The 21327-nt window shown below is 38.9% G+C and overlaps 1 protein-coding gene across 1 annotated transcript in view; it reads left to right on the forward strand.

Annotated features, from left to right (window-relative positions):
- KAT6A (K(lysine) acetyltransferase 6A) overlaps positions 1 to 21327 on the forward strand; it is a 140739-nt gene that overhangs the window by 78944 nt on the left and 40468 nt on the right. The window contains exons 4-8 of the mRNA XM_012001563.1: positions 1134 to 1249; positions 2152 to 2233; positions 4676 to 4811; positions 6122 to 6441; positions 8610 to 8728. Of these exons, the coding sequence (XP_011856953.1) occupies positions 1134 to 1249; positions 2152 to 2233; positions 4676 to 4811; positions 6122 to 6441; positions 8610 to 8728 (773 nt within the window). The remainder of the gene's footprint in view (positions 1 to 1133; positions 1250 to 2151; positions 2234 to 4675; positions 4812 to 6121; positions 6442 to 8609; positions 8729 to 21327) is intronic.

The following is a 21327-nucleotide window of genomic DNA, read 5'->3' on the forward strand; positions in this document are numbered from 1 at the left end:
CAGAAAGCAAAACTGCAGATAAGGGGACTAGCTGTATTTTTCAAATTACAAAGTAACACGTTATCATTTGAAAAATGACAGCACAGGCAGGGCGCGGTGGCTCACCCCTTTAATCCCACCACTTTGGGAGGCTGAGGCGGGCGGATCACGAGGTCAGGAGATTGAGAGCATCCTGGCTAACACGGTGAAACCGCGTGTCTATTAAAAATACAAAAAAATTAGCCAGATGTGGTGGCAGGCGCCTGTAGTCCCAGCTACTCGGGAGGCTGAGGCAGGAGAATGGCGTGAACCTGGGAGGCAGAGCTTGCAGTGAGCCCAGATCGTGCCACTGCATTCCAGCTTGGGTGACAGAGCAAGACTCCATCTCAGAAAAAAAAAAAAGACAGCACAAAAGGGTATAAACTGAGACATAAAATCCTTCTTGATATATATAGCTCAATTTTCTAGGATGTTATCAATGTAAACAGCTTTTTGTATATCAGTAATCATATATGAACTTTTCTCATATGAACATATATGTATTCATTCTCATATATATATATATATATATATCTCATTTTTCAGACAGTTGTTCCAGTAGCATTTAGAATAGCCAGTAGCCAGTAGCCTCTTTAAACTACATGTCATTAGTTTAGAATACTTGCTAATTTAGACTTGGATTATGTCTAGATAATTTGTAAAGCACTTAATTATATATTTGCAGAGAGACTAAGCCACATTAAAGAAATACTCCCCAAATTTCTTTGAGCAGTACAGAGGCATTAATTTAGGATGGTCAGTTGATATAGACACACATACACACACACACACACACACACACACACACACACACCCCCCCCGGATATGTACAAACATAATGCTTTGATGTAGGCTTAATAAATGTTTGGAGTTTGTCAAGTTTTTTTAATAATCAGATTGTGGGGAGGGTCCTAGCTTCATCTTTAACATTAATAAAACTGAATTGTGGTGCCAAGTCCTGATGAGAAATGTGTGGTAGGCTTCCTGGAATATCTTACTTTATTTGATATGTATTTTGTATTTAAGATGATTGCCTTTTTCTACATCATTTCTTTAGTACAATAGCAAAATGCTTCTTGATTGTTTTCATTCATGAACATTCTCCCTCGTATTAGGCCATCCATCCTGTTTAAAGTTTTCCCCTGAACTAACGGTTCGAGTGAAGGCCTTACGGTGGCAGTGCATTGAGTGTAAAACGTGCAGCTCCTGTCGAGATCAAGGCAAAAATGCGGTGAGTATCTTTACCTTCTAATATGGGTGTTTCATTTAGTAGTAGAATGTACGACCAGCATTTTCATCTAAGTATGACTGGTTATTTTTCAGACACTTGGTCCAGTAGCATTTAGAATAGCCAGTAGCCGCTTTAAACTACATGTCATTAGTTTAGAATACTTGCTAATTTAGATTTGGATTATGTCTGGGTAATTTGTAAAGCACTTAATTATATATTTGCAGACAGACTAAGCCACATTAAAGAAATACTCCCCAAATTTCTTTGAGCAGTACAGAGGCATTCATTTAGGATGGTCAGTTGATATATTAATTACAAATCACCCTTTTTCTCATTATTAAAGCAGACAAGGGTTAGCTTATTTCTGGTTATTGGATATTTGAAATTAGTGGAACTTTAGCTCTTTGTCAAAGATTGGCCGGAATATAACTTTTTGCTAACTCTGTCTGTTTACATAGTTAATGCAAATTAAGGAAACTTTTAATGTTATGGTTGCTCTTTTTTTTTTTTTTAAGATGGAGTCTCACTCTGTCGCCCAGGCTGGAGTGCAGTGGCACGATCTTGGCTCACTGCAACCTCTGCCTCTCTGGTTCAAGCAGTTCTCCTGCCTCAGCCTCCTGAGTAGCTGGGATTATGGGCACGTGCCACCACTCCCGGCTAATTTTTGTATGTTTTGTAGGGGCGGGGTTTCACCATGTTGGTCAGGCTAGTCTCGAACTCATGACCTCGTGGTCCACCCGCCTCGACCTCCCAAAGTGCTGGGATTATAGGCATGAGCCACTGCGCCTGGCTCATCTCTTTTTTTTAAGATCCCTGAAGCTTTCCAGGTTTTAGGTGGTTATGATCCTAACATGTTTCTGCTTCATAAGGTTAAGCGAACTGTCCTTTCTTTTTTCTGATAGGATAACATGCTCTTTTGTGATTCGTGTGACCGAGGTTTTCACATGGAGTGTTGTGATCCACCACTCACCCGTATGCCAAAAGGTGAGAAATACTTTCTGAAATAAAACTGGGAATATAAAGGAGTATGTTAGTGAAAGCACATATCTACTTTGTTAAATGAAATAATAATTGGATCTTTCTTTTTGAGGTTGTGTAAGTAGGAAGAGAACTGTCACCTTAAAAGGTGGGGATAGTCTTTCTGATTAGACATCTTAACATTCTTATATGATATGGATTTATTGTTATTTTCAATATCTAGGCATCCATGAAGGGTGAAGTGGTTCATTTATACATATTTGCTAGTCTCTAGCTAGAAGATAAAATACTTGCCTTAAATATATCTTGAAATATCTCTTTATTTAAAGGAGGAAATAAAATAGTATTAGGCCGTGTTGATTATATCACTACTTAGCACTTTTGAGGGCTCTAAAACTATAGAGATATGGTTTATTCAGAACTTAAAAACCTTTTTATGAAATACTTTATGAAATAAAAAGTTTATATATGTGTGTGTGTATATATATATATATGAAATACATTCTGAACAAATAAATGTCCAAATTGTAAAGGCGCAGCTTAATGTTACTCTCTTTTGATTCCTGTTCATTAAGAGGTATTTAGTTTGGGCACAGCTGCCTCATGGTTGGACGTCCATATTCATATGCTTATAATTTCTTTTAAAAAAAACTTCAGCCAGTCACCCCTTTTTGTCCTATCACAAATTCCATTTTAACTCTGATTTTATAATTTATAGGCTTCTTAAGTAAAATGCCTATAGGATATTTCATAATATTTGTTTGGAAAAAGTTTTCCTGTGGATAGAAAAGGACTTAACCGTAATTTGTAGCCATGTTAACACTTTAGGTTTTTACTTGAATTCACTTATTCCACCCCCTCACCCATGGAGTGTCACTCTGTCACCCAGAATCTTGGCTCACTGCCACCTCCACCTACCAAGTTCAAAGCGTTTCTCTGCCTCTGCCTCCCATGTAGCTTGGTTTATAGGCGTGCCACCACACCCGGCTAATTTTTGCATTTTTAGTAGAGACGGGGTTTTGCCATGTTGGCCAGGCTGGTCTTGAACTCCTGGCCTCAAGTGATCCGTCTGCCTCGGCCTCCCAAAGTGCTGGGATTACAGGCGTGAACCACTGCGCCCAGCCTGAATTCACTTACTGATTGTTACTTTTTGAAAAATCTTAAATTTATAAGTATTAAAAAATAAATACTCACTTTTTCCACTTACATAAAGTCTGAGCAAGGGGCCTTCTAAGAGTCCTTCAAGATAAGAAAGTTTTTTTTTTGTTTGTTTTGTTTTTTGGAGATGGAGTCTCCCTCTGTTGCCCAGACTGGAGTGCAGCGGCACAATCTCAGCTCACTGTACCCTCTGCCTCCTGGGTTCAAGTGATTCTCCTGCCTCAGCCTCCTGAGTAGCTGGGACTAGAGGCGCATCACCATGCCCAGCTAATTTTTTTTTTTTGAGATGGAGTCTGGCTTTGTCTCGCCCAGGCTGGAGCGCAGTGATGCAATCTCGGCTCACTGCACCTCTGCCTCACGGGTTCAGGTGATTTTCCTACCTCAGCCTCCCGAGTAGCTGGAACTACAGGCCCATGCCACCATACCTGACTAATTTTTTGTGTTTTTAGTGGAGACAGGGTTTCACCATGTTAGGATGGTCTCGATCTCCTGACCTCATGATTTGCCCACCTTGGCCTCCCAAAGTGTTGGGTTTACAGGCGTGAGCCACTGCGTCTGGCCTGCAGCTAATTTTTTTTTTGTAGAGATGGGGTTTCACCATGTTGGCCAGGCTTGTCTCAAACTCCTGACCTCAGGTAATCGGCCCACCTCAGCCCCTCAAAGTGGTGGGATTACAGGCATGAACCACTGCGCCCAGCCAAGAAAGATTTCCTTAGGACTGTATTCCTGTGTGGTTAACTTCTACAAAAGAGATTATATAGCAGCTTTAGGCAGGAAACTTTTTTTTTTGTTTTTTTTGAGATGGGGTCTCACTCTGTCGCCCAGGCTGGAATGCAGTGGTGCGATCTTGGCTCACTGCGACCTCTGCCTCCCGGGTTCAAGCAATTCTCCTGCCTCAGCCTCTCAAGTAGCTGGGACTACAGGCACATACCACCATGCCCAGCTAATTTTTGTATTTTTGGTAGAGACAGGGTTTCACCATGTTGGCCAGGCTGGTCTTAAACTCCTGACCTCAGGTGACCCACCCGCCTTGGCCTCAGTGGACTTCAGGTGCAGTCAGTGGACTTCAAGTGCAGACTTGAAGGTGTATGTGAGTCTCTTCCAATTATTTGTAGAATTTTGTGTGTATATGTTTTAATGTTTATTTTGGGTGGGGGGGGTGGTATTCATCAGATTTTCTAATGACAATCTTTTACCTGAAAAAGTTAAGATTCTGTCTTAAGACTCTCTGAAACCTTTTAGTATATTTATGTCTGTCACACTCGTATGTGGAATTTTATTTTTTTATAGGCATGTGGATATGTCAAATATGTCGACCTAGGAAAAAAGGACGAAAACTTCTACAAAAGAAGGCAGCACAGATAAAACGGCGTTATGCTAATCCAATAGGACGTCCAAAAAACAGGTTAAAGAAACAAAACACGGTGTAAGTTGTACTTGTGGCAAGGTGAGGGGAGAAAAGGATAGGGTCTTCTCTATAGCGTAGGATTCACTTGTTTTCTCTAAAAAAACTTTTCCATTGTCATATCTGGCACTTTTGTATAATAATAATGGCTAACACTTACTGAGCCCTTAATAAGTGCCAGATACTGTTCTTAGTGCTTTACATGCATTGAATTGTTTAATTCCCCCAGCAACCCAGTGAAATATAGCTGCTGTTGTTAACTTTCGTTTTTCAAAGGAAGAAACTAAGGCATAGTTAGTACATGTTGAACTGGGATGAAAATCCAAGTAGTCTGGCACCAAAGTCTGACTCTTAACCATTGCCTTATGTTGCTTCTCTTATATAAAAACAGGAAAGAAAAAGTTGTTACTGTGACATTTCACATGTCCCTCTCCTGATCTTGTCTCAGTTGTTAATGTCTATTAGGTGTACAAACCACTGGATAGGTTCTTCCTGTTGAGGTGATGGCTAAGTCCCATTTTTGTGTTCTTGGAATGTAAAATAATTTGAATATTTTCATCTATTAGCAGAAATCAGAAATTGTGGACTAGAAAGCTGGGCTATGTCTGGAGGAGGTGGGGCAAGATTCAGAAGCTAGTTTTGTCTTTTTAAAAATATCTGTAGTAACTCACCTTTGATAAATATGTAAATATCTTCAGGCTCGTCAACCTCCCTTTATTCTCAAAAGTTTTACTTACCTTTTTTACACGTAAGACTATCTTGAAGGTGATATAACTGAAATGAATGGGCATTAGCAACCTGAAGTGTGCAGAACCGGTATTGTAGTCTGTGTTCAAAATCTTAAATCCAGCTTTGATTTTCCTATAAAATGATCTTTTGATTCCCGGCCTTCAAAGAATAACCTGGCCTTGTGTTTTAGAGATAAAAGTATAACTTTGAGTTGGTGCAGAGATCACAGTGTAGTAGAACTTTATACCTGGAAGGATCTTAGTTGTTCTTAGTCCAGTTCTAATTTTACAGATAAAGACGTATGTTTAGAAAAAATGTGATTTGTCCAAGTTGTACAGCTAGTAAGAGAGAGAGTTATGACTAGAACAAGTCTTCTGACTCCTGGCCTATAATTCTTTGCACTATAAGTAGGCTTCCTGGAAATAGATGTTTCTAATATTTAATTTTCATTCATAGAGTACTATTTATAGTTTGCAGAATATTCTTAAAAATACAGATTTTAATAAAGGTATGGTTACTTACTAATTGTATGTTGTGTATTAAATAGGAACCCTATAAGTATCTTTTTTAATAGTTACCCTTTCTCCTGTTTAATTATTTAGATCAAAAGGTCCCTTCAGCAAAGTTCGAACTGGCCCTGGAAGGGGTAGGAAACGAAAAATGACTCTTTCCAGCCAATCAGCATCATCATCATCAGAAGAAGGATATTTAGAACGGATAGATGGCTTGGACTTCTGCAGAGATAGCAGTGTCTCCTTGAAGTTCAACAAGAAAACCAAAGGGCTCATTGATGGCCTTACCAAATTTTTTACCCCTTCCCCTGATGGGCGGAAAGCTCGTGGGGAAGTGGTGGACTACTCTGAGCAATATCGAATCAGAAAGAGGGGCAACAGGAAATCAAGCACTTCAGATTGGCCCACAGGTAAGAGTTTAGAACAAACTTAGAAACAAATAGTATTCTGTACATGTATTATTTGGGATAACACTAATTATCTATAATAGATTTATATTTGATTATAAAAAATTGGTTATATAATATAAGAACACATTGAAAAAAACATATAGATGATACTGAGGTAGTAACTATGGCAGAAATTTAGAGGATGGAGATAAAGTTGCAGAATGGGACAATAGGAACTCTTAGGCAACAGAAAGCTGCTTTTTTATAGAAGCGCAGAGAATCTGCCTACAGAAACTTGGGGTGTAACCTTGAGGATTACTTTACATTTCATAAATTACTGAAGAAATCATATGGTGAATGTTGTGATGCCTGCTTATTCCAGAAAGGAAACTGGAAAGAATAGAGCTGGGTAAAATGCTGTTTATCTAAGCATAAAGAAAAGACCAAAATATATGCAGATGTGATGAGGTCATTGACTTTTCTACTTCAGATCTTGACAAATATAGTTGTAAGTCATGGATTGCACTTAAAAAGGGAGAGACAGAACGACAGCTCCAGGCTGCTTGTGTATCAGGCTAAGTTCCCTAGTTTTCAAAGTAGAAAACATCTGTGGAGAGGACTTAATAATGTAGCAGATCATTCAAGTCAGAGGATAAGAATTTGATTAACTGTCTAATAAATTAAAGCTTAAAATAGCCTTATTGCTGAGCCTTGAATTTAGAGAAACCAACCCTGTGAAGGAAGTAGAAAGGGCTTGAAGAAAGTAGAATGAGAATGAACTCCTTTGGATCGCAAAGGCCAGAGTTGTAGTGTCTCATCTACTGCAAGAGAATTCCCTGACCTTGGTTTCCTCCCTGAATGTCTCCTCGGTGAGGGAGAGTGTATTCACTGCTCTCATTCCTGCTTTCATAACTAGTTGATTGTCCAGTGCAGGAGAGAAAGTCCTTGTAATTGTTAGAGTCCCCTTTGTATGCTTTATTGATTGGTCTTTCACCATAGTGATGATCAGCTAATTATTATTTAAGCATTCAAGACTCTTCATGTCTTTATCAGCCTGCAGATAAGCTCTGGGTCTGAGCATGTTTATCTAAGAAAATATGCAATCCGTTTAAACTTGGAAAGAATCTCAAAGTAAATCCTAATGAAAGAAATTTTTGAATTAACCTTTTGTACTGGAGATGGTTTATTAGAAAAATTACTAGAAAGCTTTTGAAATAGAAATTGTTAGAGCAAATGTATCAAGTATATGGAGAACCAATATTGAATTTTAGGCAGTGGTGTGAGCATTTGCTTTAATAGGCGCTGTCATTTTCTTTATGAATTATAAAGTTTAAGTACCGAATGCTGTATTAGAGAGGTGCCTGCATCATGCACTAGGGGGCGTTAAAGTCACATAGTACCTTTAGACTGTACTTTTTTCTTCCAGTTTGGGAATGTTGTCAACAGTGAGTCCTTGACCTTTTTCTTCTTGTGTTAGGTTAATAATAGATGGCCTATATGGGCAGTTGACTTGAGAAGAACTGTCACCAATTGGTCTTTTCAGCCATACTCATAAAAAGAGCAAATGAGCCCATCAGCAGTGTCATCTTCAACTGCAAAGGATAATGATCTGCATAATTCCCAAATACTCTTTTCACTGGTTTTTTGCCCACTTGAGGAAGTTCCATCATTTTGTAGATAATTATCATACGTTTTCATATTTACCCAGATGATTATCATCTGTTATCCTCAGGTTTGTGGAGTTTGTGCTTTAAAAGGGCACCCAGAATGTGATGGGAGTTAGCACTTCTGACATCAGTTAAGGTAGCTCAAGAGGTTTTTTTGAACATTAATACATTAAACCTATATTAAAGTGTCAAATTTATACTGTTTCAAAATGAAATTTGTAATCCTTATACCATTTTTCTGTCTGCCTTTCTGTGTATTAAAATATAATCTTTTAATGAAATTTAAATTTAGTTATATAATATTTTTAGGAAGCTTTAAGACAATTCAGGATTTCCACTATAAGGCAGATTTAATACATAAATATTATTTATTGAGTAGTATTCTTCTAGGAGTCAATTTAATGCTCTATTCTTCTTTGTTATATATTAAGTTATTCAAATTTAAATAAAGACTTGAAATTTTTTCTAGTTCATGTATTAATCTGAGGATAGTTAACATGTGAGCTCTTTTTTTATATGCAGACAATCAGGATGGCTGGGATGGCAAACAAGAAAATGAGGAGCGACTTTTTGGGAGCCAGGAAATCATGACTGAGAAAGATATGGAATTATTTCGTGATATCCAAGAACAAGCACTGCAGGTAAAGTTGGATATTCAGGTTGGACAATCAAGCAACTTGTTCATGGCTGAGAAACAGCAGATTAATTGCATTATGGGCTAAGCACTAACAGCAGTTTGCCTAGTCTCAGAATAGTGGTGGTTTGTGTGTATGTGTAGTTCTGCTGGTTATAATATTCCTTTCAAACCCATGATAACTGCTTTGGTTTTGCAGATAAGCACATGGCTTTGACTAGGCTTTGACTATCAGTATTAAATAAGCTTGGTTTATTTTTGTCTTACTGTATGAAGAATTTGGGATTTGACCAAAAACAAACAAAAGACAGGCTTCTCATGAGTGATAATAAAGCACCCATATTTATTAATTCAAGAAATATTTCATGCCTGTAATCCTAGCACTTTGCCAGGGTGGGTGGATTGCTTGAGTCCGGGAGTTCGAGACCAGCTAGGGCAACATGGCGAAACCCCATCTCTACAAAAAATAGAAAAATTAGCCAGGCATGGTGGTGTACAACTGTAGTCACAGCTATTTAGGAGGCTGAGGCAGGAGAATTGCTTGAGTTGACGAAGTGGAGGTTGCAGTGAGCTGAGATCATGCCACTGTACTCCAGCCTGGGTGACAGTGAGACCCTGTCTTTAAAAAAAAAAAAAAAAAAAAATGCAATTCTTTGACACATGGCAAGATTATATAGGCAAAGAGTCTATGTGCCAGATGTTGGAGATGCCAGTGAGTGACTGAATTCTTTCCCTGAACTATACGAGAGATTGCTGAATAAATAATGTCATTAACATGAAAAGTTCAATTATAGAATACTTCGTGTTTTGGGAGAATAGGAAAGCCAGCTTCTACTTCTGCCTGGGGAGATCAGAGGAGGATTCATTGAGGGGCCTTAAAGGATATGTAGGAGTTGTGCATATCCCTTAAAGGGATATGTAGAGAGTTGGTTCTTATATAATCAGAAGGAACAGAAGTGAAGATGGAATAGACTTGAAGATAAGGGAAAACATGCTTAATTGTGGGAATTAAAATGGCTCAGGATAAAGAATATAGGGTGTGGAGAATATCAGGAGGTGGTGTTGGAAAAGTGCAGGGGCTGGATCATAAAGGCTCTTCCAGATTATGTTCATTTATTTTTTGTCTTTTCCTTCTTTGCCACTAGCAAATGTACCATGTAAGCCAAGTTCTCTATCTCTTATCTTGAAACGGATTTCTAGGCTGGGTGCAGTGGCTGGCTCACTCCTGTACTCCCAGCACTTTGGGAGACCGAGGCGGGTGGATCACAAGGTCAGGAGTTCGAGACCAGCCTGGCCAGCATTGTGAAACCCCGTCTGCTAAAAATACAAAAATTAGCCAGGCATGGTGACACATGCCTGTAGTCTCAGCTACTCAGGAGGCGGAGGCAGAAGAATCGTTTGAACCCGGGAGGTGGAGGTTGCAGTGAGCCGAGATCATGCCACACCACTCCAGTCTGGGCAACAGGGTGAGACTCCATCTCAGAAAAAAAAAAAAATTCTAAGGCTGATGCCGAGGATTCTAGGGAAAACTCTTTGTATTAAGAGACCCAGTGGTGGTGAATAGACTGTTGATGTCGGTCATTGTGTGAGTACTTTTGAAAATATAAAACAGCAGTACAAATACTCAGTACACATTTACTCAGCATTCTGCTGTATTATGATTTAACAAAATATTAGCTTTGAGTCAGGTGGACCTGGGTTCAAGTCTTGGTCTGTCGTTTACTAACTTCTGCTTTGAGCAAGTTGCCCTCAAAGCTTGGTTCCTTTCCTGCTAATATGTTGTTATAGGTACTCTAGTAGAAATCTACATGGACTTCAGTGGGAACTGAAAGAAGGCAGTAATTATGTTCTTCCTGACTGAAAGAATTGTTTTTTTCCCTCCCCCGAGTAAGTTGCAGACATAATGTTAATATCCCTTTACTCCTAATTATTTATGTATATTTCCTAAAAACAAAAATGTTCTCATACATGACCATGGTCCAGTCGTCAAATCAGGAATTTAACACAAATGAAGTACTATTATCTAATTTAGTTATCACGTCTCTCTAAGTCTCCTTCCAATTGGGAACAGTTCCTCAGTCTTTATCTTTCATGACCTTGACAGTTTTGAAGTGCACAGGTCATTTATTTTATAGAATGTCATCACTTTGAGCTTGTTTTATTTTTCATGCTTAGAAAATTCCACAGGTGTACTGTGTCCTCCTCAGTGTGTCACATCAGAAGGCATGTAATATCCAAGTTCTCATCACAAGTGCTGCTAACAGTGACCACCTGGTTTAGGTGGTGTCCATGTTTCTTCTCTAACATTATTACTTTCTAGCTATAATTAAATATCTTGGGGGGACATACTTTGAGACAGAAATGCAAATATCCTGTTTTTTGTCAAACTTTTATCTACCACATTTAGCATCCAGAGATGATTCTTGCCTGAATCATTTACTTTGTTGGTGGCCAAACATTATTTTCTAGTTCTATCATTTCTTTGGCATTTATTAATTGGCATTCTACTGTAAGAAGAAGCTTTTTCTTCTTCCTATTTATTCATTTTATTTAAACTCATAGATTATTTTATGGGTTATAATCCATTGCTATTAGTGTTTATTTTGATGCTTAAGTTGTTCCAGATTTAGGCAGAGGGGAACTCCTTTCTAGAAGCTCCTGTGTCCTTTTAACACATCATCATCATTTTTATTTACTTCTGGCCATGGCAAGATGTTCTAGGCTCTTACTGTTGGGCTACAACATAGATCCTGGCTTTTAGTGGTAAACGAGAGTAGATGGTAGCTCTATCCTGTACTTGCTTAGGGCCACAGAGATGTCATCTTGATTTTTTTTTTTCTCTGTCATACTTCACTTTCAGTCCATCAGCAAATCCTAATGGTTCTGCCTTCAGAATATGTCTGTATTTGCTACTGCCAACCCACTGTCATCGCTGGCTCAGGCTGCTATAATTGCCTCCAGACTAAACTTGCTTCTGCTTTTGCCCCTACCCCACTTTCTATTTTATTTACACGGGGGCCAGGGTAATTATTTTCAGACGTAAGTTGGATTATACTACTCCCTTGCTCAGAAAACCTTTCATGTCTTTCAGTCTTCTTTAGAATAAAACAAACAAACAAACAAAAACAGTCTGTTCTCTCATCTCCAAGGCTGTATATGATCTTGTGCCTGCCTCCCTCTTTGGCTGCTCTTCTTGCTCTCAGGCTACTCCAGCCACAGCCGCTGCCTCTTCCTCAGACACACCAAGCACACCTGCCTTGGGTCTTTGCAGTTGCTGCACCTTGCCTCGATGGCCCTTCCTCTAGAGTCAGTGATTTGGTAGGTTCACTGCCCATTCCATTTGTCTTGACTCCCACACGAAGGTAGCTTACAGCCCATTTGGTCCCTCTATCCCCTGACATGCCTGCTTTTTCTGCATAGTACCTATCACCTCTTGAATTTAAATTTTTTATTTCTAGAATGTAAGTGCCTTGAGAACGAGGACTTTCTTTTTGGTCACTGCTGTCTACTGAGTACTTGGAATATAGTAAAGCTTCAGTAAATACTTGCCTAATGAATGGAGGATATTGAATGAAATTTTCTTCTGGGAGAAATGGAGCAGGGGTTGAAATAATAGAAAGGTGCAAGAAGGATGACCAAAGAGAGTTAAACGGCGTGCTAAGCCCCGCTGAGGCTTGGGGAGACAGTGTAAATGCTTATTGATGGTAATCAGGCTAATCCTATATTTCTTTCTAGCAGTTTATTAAACCCAGGATTGTCTGTGTATGTATTGGCACCAAGGAAATAAACAGCTAGATCTTGGAAGTCTAATTCATGCTTATTCTTGTTGGCAGTGCCCTGAAATTCTGATGATGTTGCTACTTCTCCATGAGGCTTATTCATTAGCATCATGCACCTTCTTTGGTACCAGCACTATAGGGCAAACAAAAAGACACAGACTCTGCCTTCATGAAGCTTTTAGTTTCACAAATAGATAATAAACACTCATAAAAATAAAACTGTACTTACAAACTGATAGTAGGAAGGAAAGAAGAATGCAGTGAGGGATTCTGACTGGCTGGGCTACGGTGCTGAGGATTGGGGTTAGAGTGTTTATGAGAAGGGAAGACTTTTGAAGGAGTAACAATTTATACATAGTTCCAAAAGATTATTCAAAAGTCAGCAGAGTGAAGAGCTAGAGAAGAATATTTCAGAGACAAGGGGACTGCCTATGTAAACATATAAGGGAGTGAAAGTAGTTGATAAACTTGAGGAACTGAAGTTCAGTGTAACTCAAGTACTGTGAACAAAAGAGTTGCACAAGGTGAAGCTGGGGAAATAGACTGAGTCCAGAAGTTAGGATTGGGGTTTTTATCGTAATTGCAATGGAACGACATTGAATGGTTTTTAGCAAACAGCAAGATAAATTTTATTAAAAAGTGGTTTTTCTTGGCTACTACATAAAGAGTGGTTTAGAATTAAGCAAAAGTGGAAGCTGGGAAACCACTTTGCAGGCTTTTCCAGTGATCAGGATGAGAAAAGATGTTAGCTAGGACTAGAGGGGTGGTGGTAGAAAAGGGAAAGAAGTGGATGGATTTAGATGTATTTTGGAGATGGAATCAGCAGAACTTAGTGATGAGTTTACTGTGTAGCTTGAGGGAGCAAGAGATGATCAAAGATGACTTCCAGGTTCTCTGACTTAATAATGAAAGTGATTTGAAGCTACTTGGGAAAGTTCATGTTGACTAGAGGACATTTTGAATAATAAAAAGATTCATAAATATAGTGCAGAAAGTCATTTTTAGAGCATAGATATAGCTTAGAAGCTGCTTGAACCGGTGTTTCAAAAAGTTTGGAGGAAGATTTTATTACAGGGTCTTTGGTAGTCTTACAGCAACATCAGCAAAAGACATATGGTAAAGGAATCAATATTAGAATCCATCCAACTAATAACACATTGTTTATTGAATACCTGCTATGTTCTAGAAGCTATGCTACGTGTAGGGGCTATCAGAAAGACATAATTTCTGTTCTCTTAGAGCTTATAGTCTGGAAGGGACTATCTTGAATAATCAAACTTTGCATGGAACATTATCTAAGTCAAAGATAATTGAAATGTTGAGCAAGATTTATTTCAAAAGGAGTCAGCCACTCATTAGTTTTGATTTTTTTAAAAAACTATTGCAGGCAGTAGGGTAAGTACGGATGTAGTTTGCCTGGTACTGTGTTCCATCATTATCTATACAACATACACTTCCATGAAAAAGAACCACCTCTGGATACAAAAGTGGAAGCATAAAAATTTAGTAGTATAGGTTTTTGTTCTAGAATTTTATTTCAACTATGATCTTATGAGCTTGGAGAAATTACTTTTCTTAAAAGGCTCTATCAGTAGAAAGAAGCATTTGTATTCAGTTCATTCCAGTGGAGCATGACAGCCTTCTTGAAATATATAGAATGATTTTTACATAAAATATCAAAAAGCACATTGTATTTTCATACGAATTTTAATGCTTTCTGATTTTGAAGGATTCCTTTGGTTTTTGTGTGGTTCTGGGAAGTTTCAGAGCATTTTTGAAATCCGTGTGGGTTATTAAAATTTCTTCTTTGCTTGAAGAATTAAATCATTATTAAAAATATAGTAAGCTAGGTTCAACAACTTTATTAACCCCACGATGTAGAGGTGTTATGCCATTTTACATATGAGGAAACCAGCACTTTTAGTTCAGTGACTTCCTGTAAGTTTTTATGCTAGTAATAGTGCAGCCGAAATTAAAACTTAGGCCTGTGTGACTTCCAATTCTGTACCCTTAATCACCGTAAAATCCTGCATTATTCTGTATGCAGGATGTTATGGGAGTAGCAAAATCATTAGGCATGTGCTAAATGCAGGTAGGTAAAGGTGCTTAGGAAGATACACAGCAGACAGTAGCTTAGAGTACCAATGAAACATAGTGCATTGCTGTATTAAATAATTCAGACTTGTCTCATATGTTCACAGTATACTAAAATGTGTGAGAATTGGTGCAATCTGAGAGGATCACAGAAGCAGCAGGCCTCAGGAATGATGAGGATTTAGGTAGATGGAGAGAACTAGGGCCTATCAGATGGAGTAAACAACATTAACTTCAGCTTTGAGGAAGAAATGACTACTATATAGAAGTCCCTGCTTATCCACCAGTGATACGCTCCAAGATCCCCAGTAGATGCCTGAAACCGGGGACTGTACTGAACCCTGTATGTACTGTATTGTGTTTTTTCCTATACATACATACCTATGCTAAAGTTTAATTTATAAATTAGGCATAATAAAATATTAATAATAAAATGATTTTAACAGTATACTGTAATAAAAGTTATGTGAATGTGGTCTCTAAATCTCTTAGTGTGCTATTGTACTGTACTCACTCTTCTGACGGTGTCAGATGATAAAATTTGCACTGAGGCTGACGACAGATAACTAGTACCGCGGAAAGCAAAGCTGGGGATAAGGGGAGACTCCTATAAATAATTCTAGCTGGAGGGCAAAGATATATTATCTGTGTATTCCAAGAACCTGCCACTGAGATAGCAAGCAGAAACTCACATTTATCTGGCACTCACTGCGTGAATGGCATAGTGCTCTAAGTTCTGTGCAAATATCAACTCGTTTAATCTTTTCAACAAATCTAATAGTGACTTGCCCAACTAAGTTGACTCAGTGAGATAGGATTTGAACTGTGCTAGCTTTTTCTAGTTCCCAGGCTCTTAACTACTCTCTTAATAAGTAAAGTTGTACTAAATTATCCAGTGAACTAAGAATACATCTATGCAGCCTTTAATATGTGACTTAGTTTAATGGGTACTTTAACACACTAAACATCCCCCCACTTCCCATGCCTACTTTCAGCAATATCAAAGAGAAATCACTTAAACAACAGCAAAAAGATGTCATGGGGGTACCTTAAAATCCTGTCATGCTGAAACTAACATCTTGTTACTAGCTTTCAAAACCCTCCAAAATGCAGCTTAATACTAGTAATTCAACATATTACTTACCATTGCCCAACAGATGTTCCACCCTGTTTTGTCTCAAACTAAACTCCAGCCATTCCTCACTTTGCGTGGTGCGATGTTAACTGAAACCCATGCTTATCGAACTAAGGTAGATTGAAGGAACAGGAGATGATCAAAGATGACTTCCAGGTTCTCTGACTTACTGTAATAAAGAAAGTGGTTTTAAGCCAGCTGGGAAAGTTCATCTTGGCTAGATAAGAGGATGTTTTGAATAATAAAAAGACTCATAAAGGTAATGCAGAAAGTCATTTTTGAGGGCTTAGATACAGCTTAGAAACTGCTTCACTTGTGTTAGGGTTGGCAAAATATGGCCTGTGGCCCAGTCCCATCCACAGCCTGTTTTGTATGACCTGCAAGTTAAGGATGGTTTTAATATTTTTAAATAGTTGGACAAAAATAAAAAGAATAATATTTAGGGACATGTGAAAATTATGTGAAAAATGTCAGTGTTCGTAAATAAAGTTTCATTACAACACACACACAAAACCCATGCATATCAGAACTAAAGTCAGATCTGTCACCTCAGAAGCAAGGACACAATTCTGATGTGTACTTGTTTCCATTAACACAGTGCCATCAAAAACAAGGACTGCCTGTCTTACAACACCTTTATGGGCATATACTATGTTTTCTATATCATCTCCACAGTGTGACTTGCATGTAGTAAGTCCTCAAATATTTGTTGATCTGATTGGCCAATAATCACCCTATCTCCTAATCCCCCTTTAATCTGTGGTTTTGCTTTCCATGGTTTCAGTTACCCTTGGTTAGCCAAGGTCTGAATTTTATTATCATCATTATCTCCTCCTCCTCCTCCTCATCATCAGAAGGGTGCATACTGTGCAGTAGGATATTTTGAGACAGACCACAATTCGCGTAACTTTTATTACAGTACATCGTTGTAATTGTCCTATTTTTAGTTATTGTTGTTAATCTCTTTCTGTGCCTAATCTATAAATTAAACATTATCATAGGTATGGATGTATAAGAAAAAACATAGTATATACAGGTTGAATATCCCTTATCCAAAATGCTTGGCACCAGAAGTGTTTTGGATTTTGAATTTTTTTTTCCTAAATTTTGGAATATTTGCATCATATGCTTAGCAGTTGAGCATCCTGAATTCAAAATCTGCAATGTTCTAATGAGCATTTCGTTTGAGTGTCATTAATGCTCAAAACGTTTCAGATTTTGCAGCATTTCAGGTTTCAGATTTTCAGATTAGGTATACTCAACTTGTATAACATTTAATACTGTCTGCAATTTTCAGGCATTCACTGTGGGTTTTGGAACAGTGTATTCCCAGTGGGTGGATAAGGGGGACTATTGAATAAATGAGTAATTAAAGCCATGTGGTTAGTAATAGATAACCCTTTTACTATATGCCAAATACTATATTCAGCATTATATATTTGTTTCATTTAATGCAACTTTGTTATTAATTACTTGGCCTTATTTTACAAATGAAGAAACGGAAACATTAGAAGGATTATTTTACCTAGGGTTATAAATTGTTAAGTTTCAGAGTCAATATTTGAACCTTGGTATTGTGACACCATGGCCTTAATTCTTAACTGCTTAATTTATGATATAGTATTACTATGGAGATATGCATAAGTTGCAGTGAGAATGAACAGGAAGACATCTAGGGATGTTATTGTTCTATTTTTAGTTGTTGTGGTTAACTACAATTTTAAGTCTTCGTAGAGGAGGTGACATTTGTGTAGGGTGTTGAAGGGATGAGTAAGAGTTTACTATTGGAGAAGAGTGAGAAGGCATTTCTAGTAGAAAGTTTGGGTGTGAGAAATCTTATATTCTTGGAGCTGTGTATAGTTGGTTGGAGTTCAAACAAGAGATGAGATTGGAAAGGTACTAGATCATGAAGATGTTGTGTTTCATATTAAGAGTTTTTACTTAATCTTGTAGGTAAAGTAGTTCTTTAAAGTAGTTAAATAGTAGCTAAATAGCTCTTGGGGAACTGCTAAAGAATTTCTAAAAAGTGGATGACATATTTGCATTTTAGAAACTCAACTCTGGTGATACTGTGAGCAATGGATTGGAGAACACCTGAGCAAGGGACCAGTCAGATGATTACAATAGTCAAAATGAAAAGTGACTAGGGCCTAAATGAAGGTAGAAGAGATAGATAGGAGACAGAGATAGATAATCATTTTGAGAAAGACTTAAGATAGAATGGAAAAGACTACTGTTGGATTGGGAGTTAGGATTGAAGGAGAGGGCAGAACCAAGTAGGTCTTCTAGTGTTCTATTTGGAGTAGATGATGATATTACATGTAGGAATATAGGAAGAGGAGCATATTTAGATGGAAGAGACCATGCTTACATAGGTGTGGGACTGTGTGAAATCTAAAGTGGAGAACTTTGGTAGATGGCTGTGTACATGTATATACAGGAGACCTTGGGTGGGAGATTTGCCATGTTACCAGCACACAGGTGATTGTTCATAAAGTTTTTGTCTTGGATAATATTTATCTAATAATAAATATAACTGATTACTGGTTACCATGTTCCAAGCACTAGAGATTTAGCAGTGAACAAAACATTAAAAAAAAAAATTCCTTACTCTTGGGAGCTAACAGTTTAGTTTGGGTTGGAATGGGGTAAAATAAATGGTATGCCATGTGGTAGTGTTATGGAGAAAAAGCAGGGGAGGAAGAGGGAGAATTCAGAGGGAGAGGATTAATGTGTGCAATGTTAAATTGGTTGGTTGGGGACTGTCTCTCTGACATTTAGCAAAAACCTGAAGGAGGTGAGGAGATGAAACATGTAGGTAACGGGGGAATAGCATTCCAGGCATAGGAACAGGAAATGCAAAGACCCCGAGTCACGATTTGTGCATGATCAAAGCAGCACAAGGAAGCCAAAGTGATTAGAACCAGGTAAGGCTCAAAATAGCAGATGGCAAGGACAGAAAGGTAACGGAAGGCTGGCTTTTGTAGGGTCTTCTTGGCTGTTGTAAGGACTTTTACTTTTACTGTGAATGAGATAGGAACCCTGGGAGGGTTTTGAGCAGAAGAGTGACTTTGGTTTTAACAGGATTACTCTGGCTCCTGTGTAGATTGAGGCGGGGCAGGGGTCGGGGTGGGGGGCAGAGGGCAGTATAGAAGCAGGGAGAACTTCGGGAGACTCTTAAAATTATTGAAGTAAGAGACGTGGTGTTTTGGATCATGGTGGTAGTAGTGGAATTGGAATTCCCGATTATGTTTTGAAGGTAGACCCATTGGGATATGTTGATGCATTGTGAAAGCAGGGAATCCGAGATGATGCCAGAACACAGTTGGAAGATGGAGTTGCATCTGCTGAGATGGGGGAATAGGAAGAGCACATTTGGGGAAAAAATTTAGGAGTTTGATTTTGGATGCGTTAAACTTGACATGCTTATAAGACAGTTCAAGAGGGGATATCAAGTAGATAGTGGGATATGTGTCTCTGGAGTTCAAAGAACAGGTCTGGGCTGAAAATTTCGATTCAGGACTCACCAGCAAGTAGGTTGTTTTTTGAAAAATGAGACTAGATGAGATCACCAAGGGAGAAGAGAAGAACTTTGAGTCTAGGTTATTCCAACTTTTAGAGATTGGAGAAACTGAGAAGGAAGGGCCAGTAAAGTAGGAAAACAACCATGAAGATGTAGTTCCTTAGAAGCTAAGTGAAGAATGTGTTGTAAGAAGGAAGGATCAGTTTTTAAATTCTGCAAATAGACCAAGTAAGATGAGAACTGAAAATTGACTGTCCAGCTTAGCAACAAGGAAGTAATCTTGAGAAACTGTTTCCGTGATGGGGACAGGGGAGGGTGAAGAGATAATTGGAGTGGGTTCAAGAAAGAATGGAAGGAGAAATTGGTTATAGTAGTAATATGTGGCCACAGCTTTTGAGATTTTTTACAGTAATTAGGAGCAGAGAAAGGGAGAGTTGGACAGAGCTGTGAGGGCTAAAGAAGATACCCTTTTTTTTTGAGATTCAGTCTTGCTCTGTCACCAGGCTGGAGTGCAGTGGCACCATCTCAGCTCACTGCAACCTCTGCCTCCTGGGTTCAAGGGCCTGCCTCAGCCTCCTGAGTAGCTGGTACTACAGGTGCACGCCACCACTGCCAACTAATTTTTGTATTTTGTATTTTTAGTAGGGATGGGGTTTCACCATGTTGGCCAGGATGGTCTCAATCTCTTGACCTTGTGATCCGCCCACCTTGGCCTCCCAAAGTGCTAGGATTACAGGGTGAGCCACCATGCCTCCCCCGCCCCCCTTTTTTTTTTTTTTTTTTTAATATGGAAGGAATAACAGCTCTTTGTATGCTGATGGAATGCCCTGGTAGAGGGAAAGCTGATGATGCAGAAGATGGGAGGGGGACTGTTGGGTGATGTTCTTTGGCTAGGGAGCAGGAAGATGTTATCTCATGGGAAGCTGTAGGCTCAGGAGCTCAATCTCTATCCACAATATTGGTGAAAGGCAGGATGTGTGGCACAAAGGTGGAGGCAGACCGATGTGGGTGGGAAAAATTGCGGAAGTTTTCTTTTGATTTTGTCCAGTTTAGTGCAGTGGGAAGCAAAAGCATTGGCTGAAAGTGAAGGTGGTGGAATAAGCAGGGTTGGAGGCTTGAGCAGAGGAGAAAGGATGCAGTTGTCTTTCAGAACAGGAGAGTGGAGTAGGAAGCATCAGGACCTGCTTGAGGTTTGTGGGTAGGAGTATAATGTGAGACTGGGTAGCATGATTCTCTGTTTTTCTCCACCCATGTTCACATTGAGGTAAACTTGGATTACGTGAAGAGTTGAATTTAAGAGGGGTTAGGATTTTGTTGTTAAATTAGAAGAGAAGCAAGAGAGTGGAATCTGCAAAGGGTGGAATTACAGGGAAAAACCTTAGAATCTAAGCTGTGTAGAGAGAAAGGAGGGCATGAGGAGAGTGGAAAACTGATGGAAGCACTGGATTATGGGTCCTCCGGATGGAAAAGATAAGATGGCCGAGGACAGAATTCTAGATTTTTGTCAATATTTTATAGTAAAAGAACTAGCAAAGGAGATGGATAAAGAGAAGTCTGAGTGTAGAGCAAAAAGGCTTAGGAAAAGGGAAAGATAAGAAGTAGTATATAGTGTCTTGAGCATTTGTGGCTTAGCTAGGTATCAGTGTTTATACAGGTCATAATATCCAGAATCCTGAAATCTAAGGAGTCCTGAAAACTTGAAAAAAAATCATTGTGGCAACATAAAAGTTATTTTAACCAGACTTTTCTTTTCTTTTTTTTTTTTTTTTTGAGACAGATTCTTAGTCTTGTCACCCAGGCTGGAGTGCAGTGGTGCCATCTCAGCTCACTGCAAGCTCCGCCTCCCAGATTCGCGCCATTCTCCTGCCTCAGCCTCCCGAGTAGCTGGGATTACAGGTGCCTGCCACCATGCCCGGCTGATTTTTTGTATTTTTAGTAGAGACGGGGTTTCACCGTGTTAGCCAGGATGGTCTCAATCTTCTGACATCGTGATCCGCCCACCTTTGCCTTCCAAAGTGCTGGGATTGCAGGCGTGAGCCACTGCACCTGGCCTAACCAGACCTTTTTTTTTTTTT

The sequence above is a fragment of the Mandrillus leucophaeus genome, unplaced genomic scaffold (genome assembly GCF_000951045.1).
Source record: "Mandrillus leucophaeus isolate KB7577 unplaced genomic scaffold, Mleu.le_1.0 Scaffold664, whole genome shotgun sequence".
NCBI classification, from domain to species: Eukaryota; Metazoa; Chordata; class Mammalia; order Primates; family Cercopithecidae; genus Mandrillus; species Mandrillus leucophaeus.